Source organism: Strigops habroptila, chromosome 6, assembly GCF_004027225.2.
Source record: "Strigops habroptila isolate Jane chromosome 6, bStrHab1.2.pri, whole genome shotgun sequence".
Classification (NCBI taxonomy): Eukaryota; Metazoa; Chordata; class Aves; order Psittaciformes; family Psittacidae; genus Strigops; species Strigops habroptila.
The window spans coordinates 64,899,599-64,913,356 of record NC_044282.2 but is presented as its reverse complement, the minus strand read 5'-3'; the positions used below and the strand labels follow the sequence as shown (position 1 = coordinate 64,913,356).

The window sequence follows — 13,758 nt, the reverse complement described above, 5'->3', positions numbered from 1 at the left end:
CCTGCAAAAATATCTGCTTCTACTTCACTTATGAACATCCACAAGAAAGTCCCTTCTCCATACACATGACCGATTTATATTGCAGAATACAAACAACAGAAGGGGGGCTTCTCCATAGGCAACATGAGCAGCTCCTACACACATATACTCCCAAGTGCTGACTTCTTAGTCAAGGTCAGCTGTGAAGACTCTGGGAAAACGCGTCTCTAGGCCTTTACACAAGATAGAGCTGGGACAGATGTTGCAGGTTGTGCTCCTGCAACAACCACATGGGAGTTGAGACAGTTGACTCCAACCAACAACTGAGTGTCCCAGCTTAAGATTGAGGCTCACATCTGAGGTTTTATTATCACGTGCAAATGCACAGATGATTAACAGGAGAACCATCTTTAAAGTCCTTTCTTCCTTTTTCTTCACCTATTATACTCTTGCACATGACAATCTTCATAAAGAAGACATCCTGTCTCCTTCTGCTCTGTTTTCCATTCTATCCTGTCTCTTCCTACTCATATTCTGTATAGGCCTGGCTGTTCCTTTCTCATCCAGTACAAAAGATGATGATGAAGAGAAACTTTGAGATTTCACTGATTAAAGGAAAGAAATCAGCTTGCTATGGAACTAATATTTGGCCGCTATCACCCATCTATGGACTTCTTCTCTTGCAATAAAACTAATCTTTATGGCATTTACTGAGGGAAAAGCATAAAAATATTCGAGGCAATCCACACTACCAAAAGACTGGCTATATTCTCTTCTTATCAGAGCTAATGGCACAAAGCCAAAGCCAAAACTTAAGCAAGCTTTTCACAGGGGTAAAACTGTAAGCCTGCTTTGGCATTTTTGTACACAGGACTGATAAAATTTTTTTACATATTTCTGTGATGATATGCTTTACTGATAATACTCAGCATTTATATAATATTCAACTTCCATCCTCACAATAAATCTGCAAGGTAGGAAAGCACATACTTATGTTTATAGAAATGAAAATTATATTATGGTTAAGTAATGTGCTTAAGGTCACTCAATAAACAACTTACTATTCTGGAGTTTCTACCTCACCATTGTGGCTATGTTCACAAGGCTGTGTGGTTTCTCAAACAAGATTTTGATGTATCTTTGGTATATTTAATGTATTCAAAACTTAACTTCTTTTTGACTGTGGATCAATGAATTGATCAGTCCTTTTCCAGTTTTTCCTTCAGAAGAAATGTGTTGCCACACACAGTGGCAAAAAGTTTGGAGCCATCTTCTTTGAGATGGACAATACCTATAAATTATTTTTTCATGGAATGGCTCTTTTTCAGGACCACCTACTTTTCAGACAAAATATTTATTGCCCAACAACAAAAATACACTGCTCACGTCACCATATATACTGAAGATATGGTGCAAATTGCAAACATCAAGAAAGAACTCGAACAGCATCCACATCCTGACTCATAGGCATCAATTTAAATTTCTTACCTGGGCTGTTTTTGCAGTTTGATCTGCATGATTTAAAGCTGTTCTGGCATCACTGTCAGAATCAGATTCCGTTTGCCTTGGAGAAGCCTGTGGTTTCTTTGCAAGATCCATATCCTTATTATAGGAGTATCCAAGCTTAGAAGTAGGAGATAAACCCGGCTTTGTGACAGGTGAGCCAGGATCTGCTCTTGTGCTGTCTGTGGATCCTATACGTCCCAGCTTTTCTTGCTCTGAGAAACCAATGGTATTGTCTGAGCTCTGGTGTCTCTTCTTGTCGTTATCTTCACAAGCAACTGTGGGGGAGACATCCTCTTTTTGATCACTGACATGTGCCAAGTCACTCAAGTCTAAAGTGTCAGCTATCAGCAATTTCTTCCTTCCAAACGTAGGCTGTGCTTGCGTGGTATCTGCACTGCTACACTTCCCAACGTCTTCAGATGCGGAAGTCCTTCCAGAGCTCTGCTGGGATTTCTGTGCATCTGTGTCACTTCGAGTCCTGCGAGAAGAAGGGGAAGCCGTGCTTGGGCTTAAATGGTCATCGGGAGTCTGATGCTCACTTTCAGATTCGCCAACACCACTGTCATTTACAAAGACGGAGTCATCCTGAGAAGCAAAGTCTGCCAAACCACTATCTGGCGGATGCAGCTCGGGCTCCCGGTTCAGGTCGTTCAGCTCTGCGTAGAATTTTTCCTGATCGACAGAACTGTTTGTGTCCGTTTCATAGTTACCCACTTTATACGTGCTTTTACTACTGTTCTCCTCTATTTGAACCACGTTTAATTCCTGGCCACAGAAATGTGCCCTGATTTGATAGAGATAGGTCATAACAGTCAGTTTGTCAGGTATTGCTAACAAAACCATGTCAGAAGGTTCCAGCAATCGTGATATTCCTAAACTGGCAAACCCATCGTATGCCTTTAAAAACAGACAAAATAAAGGTTATAATGCAGCAGTTTCTTACATACCATAACATTTCAAGAATGCAAGTGAAAGTTTCAGTCAAAATAAAGAAGCCTAAAGCATATCCAGTATTACAGGAACAGCATGGGTTCAACTCTATCACTTTTTATTCTTTTGGCTTCATTACAGTAGTTACTATCATTTGTTGCACAATCCAACATCCAACTCATCAGTTTTTCCCAACGGCTTCTAACTATCTCCCAGGGTATCTTCATAGCATTGCAAATCGAGAAAGTATGATCAGTAAAGACACTCAAATGGCATTGTTTTAAATATTTTAACATACTTCAACACCACACTATACTAAAATGTTTGGTTACTAAAAATTATGCCATTTTCATGAGTAAAAAGCTGTTCATGAAACTGCAGCTTAAAAGCCCTTCTGTTTGCACTAAAGAAACCTACCAATATCTTAACTGGTTCTCACTCAAGTAGCAGGAAACAAGCAAATAAAAAAAGTGTAAGAGTTGGCCCGGAAAAAAAGCAACTAAGGATGGCTTTTTAAGATAAAGAACAAAGATATAAGAAACATGACACTAATCCATCTTGGGCTTTATCGCTGGTGATCAACCTTCTCCCTTCTACTGGTCATGTAATTGCAGTGATTTGTGTTGATGAAAAACTATGTCCAGATAGGCAAAAAGAACACCACCACAGATTACTTGATACAAGACATAAATCACATTAATCCAGCAAAAAAATGCATTTTAAAAACATTCATCGATGCTAAATTTATAAGAAAGAGAGAGTGAATTTCATTCCCAGTTCACTTTCATTTCTAAAAGCCAAACAGTTTGCAAGCCTCCCACTTTGTGAGGCCACATTGTCTTCTGCTAGCTCTGAGTGGGCTTGGTGCATCAGGTTTGTCTAGTTTTGAAGAATTAAAGCCGTTTCTCAATTTACAATTAATTATTACTATCCTGGATTAACCCTGGAAGACAATATTGTGTTTCAAGGAAGCCTTTAAAAAGGCCTCCTGTTAGAGTAGATGCACTCAGTGAAAGCACCTGGACTTCTCCTCCCCCAGTAATTCCGTGGCTCCTTTTCACCCTCTTCTGAAAGAGTCTAAAATGTTCACAGTTGTTCCTACATTATTTTGAACAAAAATGGATGCTAAATTTAAGACATGGATGACAGCCTGGCCTTTCTCAAGGAAACAGTAACATCCATGGCTTCAACTTTAACCCAGTTTCACACTATATTTCCGTATTTTATTTAGCTTTAGAAGGGTGGAAGAAAGAGATAAAAGAGAAATCAATTCTGATTTGGTTTTTTATGCTCTTGTTTTCATACTACTAAATGGTCAGTGGTGATTTAGAACATGGGTTTGGCCTGGCAGACTGGTTATTTTACTTGCTCTGAGAAAAAGAGGCTCTCTCATTCCCATCGCACTACCAGTCCATACTTGAGGGTCAAACAGTTTTAATTTCAGCCACTTTTCAAACTCTGCTTCCAAGAGCTGGAATTTATCTTCCTGAAATTTTGTATGCTTTCCCTGATGCTCAGGTATAACTTGCCAAATCATTTTTGGTGAAGTAATTTTTATATTGCTGTAACAAATGATTCACAGACTTTATCTAGACATAGAAGTTACCTGAATAATTTAAGCCTTTCTGGCTGTCCCTGTGCAAAACAATTTGGCCTAAAAATCATTGCTGGTGTTTGGTGGGGTATCATTTCTTGGGAAGGTTCATTATGAGAACTTGTTATGTCATTTATAAAAGCAGAGCTGTACTTCGATATATGAGAAGCAGTAGCAAACATGACTGCTGTATCCCAACAGAGCAGAATAGCAGGAAAATCATGGCTGTGAGGGAATGGAAAAAACTTGGATGATAGAAGAGGGGCAGCTGTCGTTTACCTGATACTGGGACACAGAGCTGAAAGAGCAGGATCAGGCTGGATATGGACGACAGGGAGACAAGAGAGTTGGAACAAAACAGACATGAGGAGCACAGAGAAAGAAGAATTAAAGGAGAGCAGTGCAGAGATTTGGGTGGGCAGCCTAAGCCGTAGCAGGTACCGAGAATAGGTGAATGCTCATACACCAGCAGAAAACAGGCTGGGTATGAAAGTGTAGCAAACCAGCTGTGTTGTCCTGTGGACCAAAGCTAGCACCAGGATTTGTTGTTTAATTAAGTGGGTCAGTGCTGATTCAGTGCCATAAATAACCTGTTACCCCACACTGCAGGTAGTGGGAGTTACCATCTGAAAATGAAAGGACCTAAGGATGGGCTTAGCAGTCCACAGCAGCCAAAGCCATAGACATGACTTGACCTGAACTCTTTCATACTCTTAATTTCTTATTTATATGCTAATAAAACTAAATCCTAAGAATATCTCCCAGGGTCTGTAAAATGAAGGTGGGGACAGTGTTTCAGAGTTGTCAGGAAGGGCACTTGCTTAGAATGGGTAACACTACTACAGAAGGATTGAATTTGGAACGATGCATATTCTTGATACAGCTGCAGTCACTTTTTACTGTCTGCTCAGTTCTTCTGGTGATGCTTGGGATTAAACATGATAGTTCCCTGCTGATGTCAGATACTGATTTCCCGTCCCCTTTCCTTCACATTCTGGACAACACACATTCTTGTTTCTCTCCTTTTAAAGTATATTAGATATCTCAACTGGCACACAAATGTTTTACAGTCATTAGTTCTATAAATAGCAATCATCTTCTGTACATGTCTGTAAAGCAGTGCGTGATGGGTTCTCCTTCACTGTTAGAAAAGCTTGGAGCTTCTTGATATTCCAGTATATTTACAAATGCCTAGTGTTTCTAACTAGTTTGTAACGTGGTATTAACAGAGTAAATCTTCCAGGTCAAATTACTTTGCTAAACAGAGGCATAACTAAAGACTTCATTTTGCAAATGTTCATAAGCATGTTTAACTATGCTCCTGCATGATCCCACTGAGGTCAACAAGTAACTCCTAAGCACACAACTAAATACGTGCTTACGATTTTGTGGAATCAAGTAGTAGAAGCGAGCATGAATGTCTGTTATAAAAATATGACTGACAGCTTTAAGGTAAAGAACTTACTCCATTTTGACTCTATGCTATCCCCGTAATTCTGAATTCTTCTGCTTAAATGTGTATTTCAAAAGGATTATTTTGAAATATTTTGTTAAGACACTCACTCAAGTTCAAAAGTATTGAGGAATTTAGTAGAAGTGGTCAAAAACTGGGGGAAAAAAAAGGAAAAGAAAAAAAAGCATCACAGAAATTGAAAGTGCCAGCTGAACATCCAGAAGATATATTACTATTTCCAGACAATAATCCCTCAAATGAAACAAGCTTCTCCAAACAATAAAATAATTAAAAATAGAAGTTCATTATTAGAACCACACTGTTGTGCCCTTCCACTTCTCATTCTTTCATCCCCTCCAAGCTCCAGCCAAGTGTAGTTTAGTAGCTTACAGTTTTAAAGTGCAGGATATGTTATTAGCAATATGAAATATTTCTGTTCCTGATAAGGGACAATACTGCCAGTACGCTGTAATTTTAACACATTTTAATTATTATTTACTAACAATCAAATAGACATATTAAAAAAATTAGTTGGTTAATGTTATTGGGAAGGCTGTATGTGTAGTTATATGTGACGTAAGTAGAACCACAACTCTGGATCAACTGGGAAAGTAGCTCTGCAACATTTCTAATTTTCTCAAAGATAATCCTGGTTTCTCTTTTGTTCCTGATAGATATTTGAATTTGCAATGGGCACTGTGCACCAAAACTATCTTCGAATTCTGACTGATGATAATGTAATCTCAAGTAGTTGTTTGGGGTTTTCTTGAGAGTTATAATTATATTGTGGAAATTACAATACATACATACACACACATATTTATACTCAGGACACTAAGTCTATTTACCTATTTTCTGATGAAGGCTTTTTCTTTTTTCTTTTTTAATTTTCTGACAAGCTGATTGACAGACATCAATTGGGATCTGTCAGCACAAGCACCAAAGGCAGTATTCCAACCATTTCCCAACTATGTAACACACTGACATATTGGCCAAGATCAGATGTCACAGGTAAATACCCTTTTTTATTCAGCAACGGTGGCAGCACCAATTTGGCAAATGACCAGTGTGTCTTATAAAGAAGCTCCAGTGATGTGCCTTTTGTAACAGTGCATTTCAATGTGCAATTATACACAGTAATTGCACTGAAATAGTTGTCTCTTAAGATTTCTTCTTTTTTTATTAAAATACAAAGAAGGTCATGCACTCCTAAAATATGTAGTCTTATGGGTTAACCTTTAATCTATGGTTTCTTTTCCTGGAGGGGGGTGGGCGGGCAGCTGCTTCAGACAAAGAAAATTGTCCTGTTCATCCATAGATGTTATTTTAATTGGTTAGGAGGAATCATTGTCAAATGTGTTACATATCTGCATGGAATTTATAGGCAGCCATTGTTGCCGGTGCTGCATTCACTCCAACCAAGGGCACGTGGGGTTATCAGGCAGAACTGTGTGAGATCAGGAAATAAATCTGCAGGAAGCAACTGAGATACTCAATGTAGCTGTCAGGTGAAGGCTTGCAAAGTGATGAAAGAAAAAAGCTGCACAATAACAACAATCATTACTTCTTCAGCCCTGGGAACTATATCCTGTTAGAGAGATGGGCTAAAAAGTTCCCTGTTTGCCATCACAGTTTCATAAAGAAAAGATGACTGATTGTATTGCTTCCGTTTTTAATTAATAACCTAGTCTTTTTTATAGTCCATCTTAATTAGTCCAGACGCTCAGCGAAACTTGAAGTTCAAAAAACATATGGTCACGGAAAACACTGATGTCACTGATAATCTACTTAGGTCATCATAAAATTCCATATTATTATGAAAAATATATTATTGGCCAAATCACTCATTAGATAGCAGCAGCTCAGAGATCTTTCATTATTTGTAATACCTAAGTACTATTTTAAAGGCAAGTAACTCCCTAACCCATTAAATGTGCAGGCACATTAAAATATAATCACCTTCAACACAAATGAATTTTAATAAAGCACTTTCAGAAATTCCACATATCCACAATCTAATATTATTTAGTTATATTCGCTATATAATATTGAACCTAATTAATGTATATTTTTATTCCTTCATCCCAATTAAATTTAGTGCTTTTAAAGCGGTATAAAAATAAAATCACAGCACTGAGAAGTCAGCTCCTTAAAAATAATTTTCAGACAATCTTCAGGAACAATTTTATTATCAGTGACTCACATGAAAATTATAATTTCTGAACATGTCCCTAGGGCCCAACTGAAGCTTGTAACATGCCTAAAATAGAGAGCAGAAATAAAAAGTCTTCTGGTGATTCCCAAACTGAGTTCCTGCTTTTTACAGAGAAACTTTTTACACCTTTGTATCTCAAAATTACACGGAGTGGTTTAAAGCAGCTGCCCAGCACAATGCTATAAACTATTTCCTAATATTTTGGTTTATTTGCAAAGTATTGTCTCAACGCTTTTTATCCTAAACTTTCCGTGTGGCGTTCACCACTTCACTCAGCTGGTGCAGCATTAAAGTAGGCGTAAAATGTCATCTTTACAAATATAAAAATCACCATCAAACCAACAACCACCATGACTGATGCACACAGCCCCGTTAAAGCAGCAGACAGAGAAGTCCTGCATATGACAATCCAAGAGCAGTTATGCTTTTCATATTTTTAATTATGGGGCTGATTGGCAAAATCAAAGGAGTGATCACAGAAGGCTGGACAGCCCTCTCCTCTGCTTTCACACTTAATGTAGGCCATACAAATATTAAACTCTAATACCAGCCCTGCACTTGTTGTGAATGTTAAAGACCATGACAAACTAGAGTCAATAATGCATCCGATTTGAACCGCAGGAGGTTGAATACCTTCTGTGAGCTGCAGTTATGACCTTACAAAACAACCGCACTTTCCCAAAATTAATAAAAACCTGCAGTGAAGCCAAAATTGAAGCTGTGTCTTTTTTTTTTCTTCCTGGCAGTTCTTACCTTTTTGTTGTTCTCTTTAATATCTTGAGGATTCAGGGACTTGTAGTCACTGAGGGGGAAAATGGCACAGTGGGTATGTACAGTATTTGATAAAAGCAGCAGTTTTAAAACAAACTGAATCTAAAAATTTGACATACAGTAATATCATACAGTAACTAGCAATTTCACAGCAATTCAATCAACAAAACTAATAGTGTGGAAAATTAAAGGAATAAATAAATAAATAAATAAATAAATAAACACTGAATACATGTTTCATTGCCTGAAGCTTTCCATCTAAAAAAGAAGTTAAGGCAGGGACTAGAGGCTGGCCTTGACAACCAAATTTACCAGGAGGTAATCCGTCCTTGTCAGCATACAAAGAGCTTATTCCTCTCAACTCATTTCAACACCAGCACAATTTTCATAATCATCCTGAAGTCAGTTCTTTGTATAAGATTAAGAAGAAGAGAAACAAATCACAGAGAGGGAAGAAACAATTGTTTATGCCACAAGAGAGAATGAGGAGGTCATAAAGTTTGAGCATTCATAAATCTGTTTTCTTAGGATGGTTCCCTGCTTGAAAGAAAAGGGTGAAAACAGTTCAACACCTGAAAGCAACAGGGATTTTATTTTTACATAAACTTAAATGTTATCTATTTCTATGAGAGTTAGCTTATGCAGGCAAAAAGTACACAACTTACATTAGGTCTGGTCTAAAGTGATGTAATATTGCACAAAAGGATAAACCATTTCTCCACGATGTAGTAAAATTGGTGATTTTCACTCCCCTATAGTTTTTTGTAACTTCTTTGCACCACACAAGCAGTGACTGACTTGCATTTGGCTTTCTCCCCATCACAGGACTTGGTATTGGGCTTGGCTGAAAAAAAAAAAAAAAGGGGGGGAAAAGAAAAAAGAAAAGAAGATAAAAGAATTTAATGGAAGATGAGAATTAACATTAATTGACCTAACTAGATGATCTGTATCCTTTGATGTGAGTTTAGGTCCTTCACAGCTGTCAGTTTACAATGACTGTAACTTGCAAAAGACACAAATCGCAAGTTATTACCTCCAGTTGTCGCCCTTGGCGCTTGTCTCCAAAGGATGTAGATACACAGGATTCCAGATCTACGTAGGAGAACAGGCCAAGAATTGTACCCGTGGAAACACTGTGCTTAAATACTTAAGGCAAAGTCCTGCGCAGCCCGGAATACACACCCTTGAAAAGATTTCCCAAAATGCAGCCATGGAAAAGCATCCCCACAAGCCCTTTCGCATTTAATGAAGATAACACTGTGCCTGGATCAAAAGCCAGGCTTAGCAGAGTTCACCACGAGTTGCGATCTACCATTGAGATGTGGGGATCAAAGTCGCTATGTTTGTGACATGTGATTAATACATTCATCATTCATCTCGCATAGGCTCCAGCGTAAAGTTTTTGGCTGTGCTCTTCCTGTTTAAGCACGCGATTGCATTAAGTTAATTGTGGCATGGTGTTTCTAATCGGCCACTTCCAACCATATCCAAAGAGCTTCCTCTTCCAGGCTTTAGATTTTTTATGTGGAAAAGGAATTTTGGCCATAAATCCTTATCAGAGAGTGTTTTCTAACATGTATCATTACCTAATAATGACCATCTCCCTATAGGGTATTTTGACTCTTTTAGTTACATTTTTGTTAGCACAAGCCAAGAATTAAAATGGAATAAAATACTTCCCAAATTCAGCAGAGAACACACTGATTGCAGCTGATGTTTTCAAGAAATACACAGTCATTTCACCAGAAAAATACTGTCATTTTTAAAACTTCTTACATGTAATTAAGCAATTTGACTGACATAAATCGAAAGTCTGAGTTACAGGGGAAGAACTGAGCCCACCTGTTTTTTCAATGTAATATAACTAAAAGCACACATATACAACAAACATGCTTTTTATGCACCTTATATCTAGAGACTTCTCAAATTAAGATAAAAGTAGAGCAAGTAATTTACTATATCAGAGCCACTTAAGTTGAACAAGTAAATCCTTTTGGCCATATTACCTATTTGTGAAAGACCAACGATGCCCCCACTTGACTAAAGTATGTCAGTGTAAAGCAATTAGCTGCTAGCTACCAACTGATTTATGTTTTCACTGCTTCTGGGGAGGAAAATGTACAGAACCAGGAAAGTAATTGCTCATTTACCTTGACACCCAGCCCTAAGAAGTTGTTTTATAAACACACCTACCTCATCATCAGATAGAAGCACTGCCAACTCATCTAAAAAGTGCAAAATGTCTGCCCTGCTGAGACTTTTTTTACCAGATCATTTCTACAAAATAACTTGTTAAAGAGTTTCACCTTTTTTTTATTTTTTATCCTGTCAGTAATTCAAATCAGCATGAACAAATCTGTTAATGATGAGACAACATCTCTGAATACACTGAATTAACATCCTAACAGGGATATATAAAATAGGGAACAAAAAGCAGCAATAAACAAACTTTCTTCACCGTGCATCAGATTTTAATCAGAGAGTTAAAGATTTTAATCAGAGAAATAAACACTGCTTAGGAGCTGCCAGACAGTTACTCCAGATTCAGACTGATGTAACTAATACCAGGTTTTTCTCCTGGTTTTTTTACAATTTGAAGCAAAACCCAGTAACTAACCAGTGACCCCAAATTTAAGGTACTACATTGCTTAAAATATATTTGCTATCTAAATTATATATATGGAAATAACACTGCTGGGAGAAAATAGTACCATCAAGATGTGGAAAAATGGTATTTTAACAAATTTTAAAGCACAGAGCTACATCTTCAAACCATAGAGCACTACTTACCAGATATATTAAATGTTAACTATAAAGTCTTAATACTTGTTGCTGAAACTCTCTACAGAACTGCTAAATGTTCCAGTCAGCACCTAAATACCTTCTGATAATGAAGACAGACTGAGGAAGTTGGGGCTGTTCAGCCTGGAGAAAAGCAGGCTGCGTGGAGACCTCAGAGCAGCCTTCCAGTATCTGAAGGGGGCCTGTAAGGATGCTGGGGAGGGACCCTTCCTTAGGGACTGTAGTGGTAGGACAAGGTGTAACGGGTTCAAACTTTAACAGGGGAAGTTTAGGTTAGATATAAGGAAGAAGTTCTTCACTGTGAGAGTGGTGAGGCACTGGAACAGGTTGCCCAAGGAAGTTGTGAATGCTCCATCCCTGGTGGTGTTCAAGGCCAGGTTGGGCAGAGCCTTGGGCAACATGGTTTAGTGCGACGTGTCCCTGCCCACGGCAAGGGTGTTGGAACTAGATGATCTTAAGGTCCTTTCCAACCCTAACTATTCTATGAGAGTCTATGATTAACCCTGAAAAGGCCATAGCCAATATTATCATTCAAATCCTTAATTGCACATCTACCAAACTGAAGATGTAACTTCTATTTTAAAACTAGGTATTACAAAAGGACACCCAAGCCTATTAAATCAATTCAGCAGAATTTTGCATTTTATTTACAAATAACAGTTTTTTAAAATCCAGATTATAAATCCCTGAAAATCTATACTTCAGTTGGAGCTTTTTTCTATGTTTGTCCTTCCATTAACTTTAGATTTTCTCTACGTATGCAGAATATGCAAGATTTATGATGTGCATAATGTACTTACACAGTTTTCTCTAGCTGATAAAGCAGAAATTATATACTGCTTTCTTTCCAGACTTAGTACTCCCAAGTTTTCTGGATAAAGGTGGTGTTAATATTATGATAATATTATGCTTTTATTCACCACCTGAATCAAAGCTTTTGTTATTTAATCTATGATAAAAACATTTAACTCAATACACACTGGAAACATATGAGTAATGCAGAATTGTGCATGAGCACTTGACATCCCTTCAGAAGGGTTAACAAATGTTAGTTTTGATTTTTTTGGTGAAGCATCATTATGAAAAACATTTTCTTTCAATACCTGTAGGTATTAGTTACAGGTTCAGTGCAAACACAATTACTACCAAGTGCCTATTTCTAGCATGTATTTGCTCAACAAGATTGGTGGGAACCCATCAAATGAAATGAAAATTTAACTAGCTTTTTCTTACATAGTTCTTTTAAACACTGACTACGCAATTCTTCTACACCACATGGCAGTCATGACTTGGCTTTTTGAGTTCAAAAGCCAAAGTCCCCAAGAACTCATTTGGAAATGCCACTAAAAAGCATGAGATATCCATTACAGACTGCCAGATCTACTCACTGATCAACAAGTGACTGAATCTGATCAGCTGATTTTTATCCAGCTGTGGATTAACTGTATGGCAAGTGCATACAGTTAATCAGAGCTGGTCCCTCACGTGGTAGCTCAGATCTAGAGCCAGCATCATGTAGGTGGATTTATCAGCTGGAGTCAGCACTACCTTCAGGATGTGTTTGCTTCACAGTCAACAGAAGCACTTAAGTCTCTTTACTTTACTCTTCTTATTTACATGTTCTGGAAACTTAGTTAATACATTTTATAGTGTATACAATTTTCCTCTTGGGAGATTATCCCATCAGACCATTACTCTATATTAACAAAAGGACAATAGCTTTAAATATTAGGCTGCAACCATAAACTGTAAAAAAAATAAATAATTATTTTGCTGCTCTCAAATGCGGCACCAAGTGCACTGATGTTTGCAAAGTGATGGTTGAGCTGCATCTGACTCACAGAGGCCAACACTCAGGAGAAGAAAATCAAGACAGGAACTGATGATGTGAACATGAAGCTATGAATCAAGCCCTTGTATGAGATATAGGGAGCAGCCAGCAGGAAGATCGTAGGGGCTCAGTCTGAGCAACTCTCAAGAGCTTGTTGACAGGTTGCATTGGGGCAGAGGAGTTTCAAGAGAGCAGAGGCAGTATTGAAGGGTGGAAGAGAAAGATGCTGAGAGGAGTTAAGAAAAAAAAAGTATGTAACAGCTGTGGGAATCTTGATTGAAGACTTACATGGTTTGAGTTTTATATTAATGGACACAACTCACCAAAGAGGAAAGGAGAGGACAACCTAGGAACAGTAATGAACTGCAGGAGGAGAAGCTGAGATTGAGATAGAGCTGAAAGTCAGAACAGAGAAAACTTACTAGCAGTCAACAAACAAGCTTTTTTCCTCAAGAAGCAAGTACAGGCAACAGTCTCTTACTTATCTGACTGAGCAAAATAAAAGGGATTTTCCCTTACCCCTATCAAAACTACAGTGCTATCTAGGCCCACTGAACATTATGAAACCATTAAAATGCAAGATAAAGTGAAAGAACACACAACTGGGTGAGGCAAAATGTGTGCAGCATGTGCCTGAATGAAAGAAAAAGTGGGAAACTCAGCTGAACTGAGTAGTC

The 13,758-nt window shown here is 37.9% G+C and overlaps 1 protein-coding gene across 16 annotated transcripts in view; it reads right to left on the bottom strand.

Annotated features, from left to right (window-relative positions):
• The window catches only part of EHBP1 (EH domain binding protein 1), a 225,460-nt gene that overhangs the window by 72,549 nt on the left and 139,153 nt on the right, over positions 1–13,758 (bottom strand). For all 16 annotated transcript variants that reach the window (XM_030489115.1, XM_030489114.2, XM_030489130.2 and 13 more), the window contains 3 exons: positions 9,114–9,292; positions 8,431–8,479; positions 1,468–2,382 (listed from right to left, as the gene is read on the bottom strand). In XM_030489115.1, coding sequence (XP_030344975.1) covers positions 1,468–2,382; positions 8,431–8,479; positions 9,114–9,292 — 1,143 coding nt within the window. The remainder of the gene's footprint in view (positions 1–1,467; positions 2,383–8,430; positions 8,480–9,113; positions 9,293–13,758) is intronic.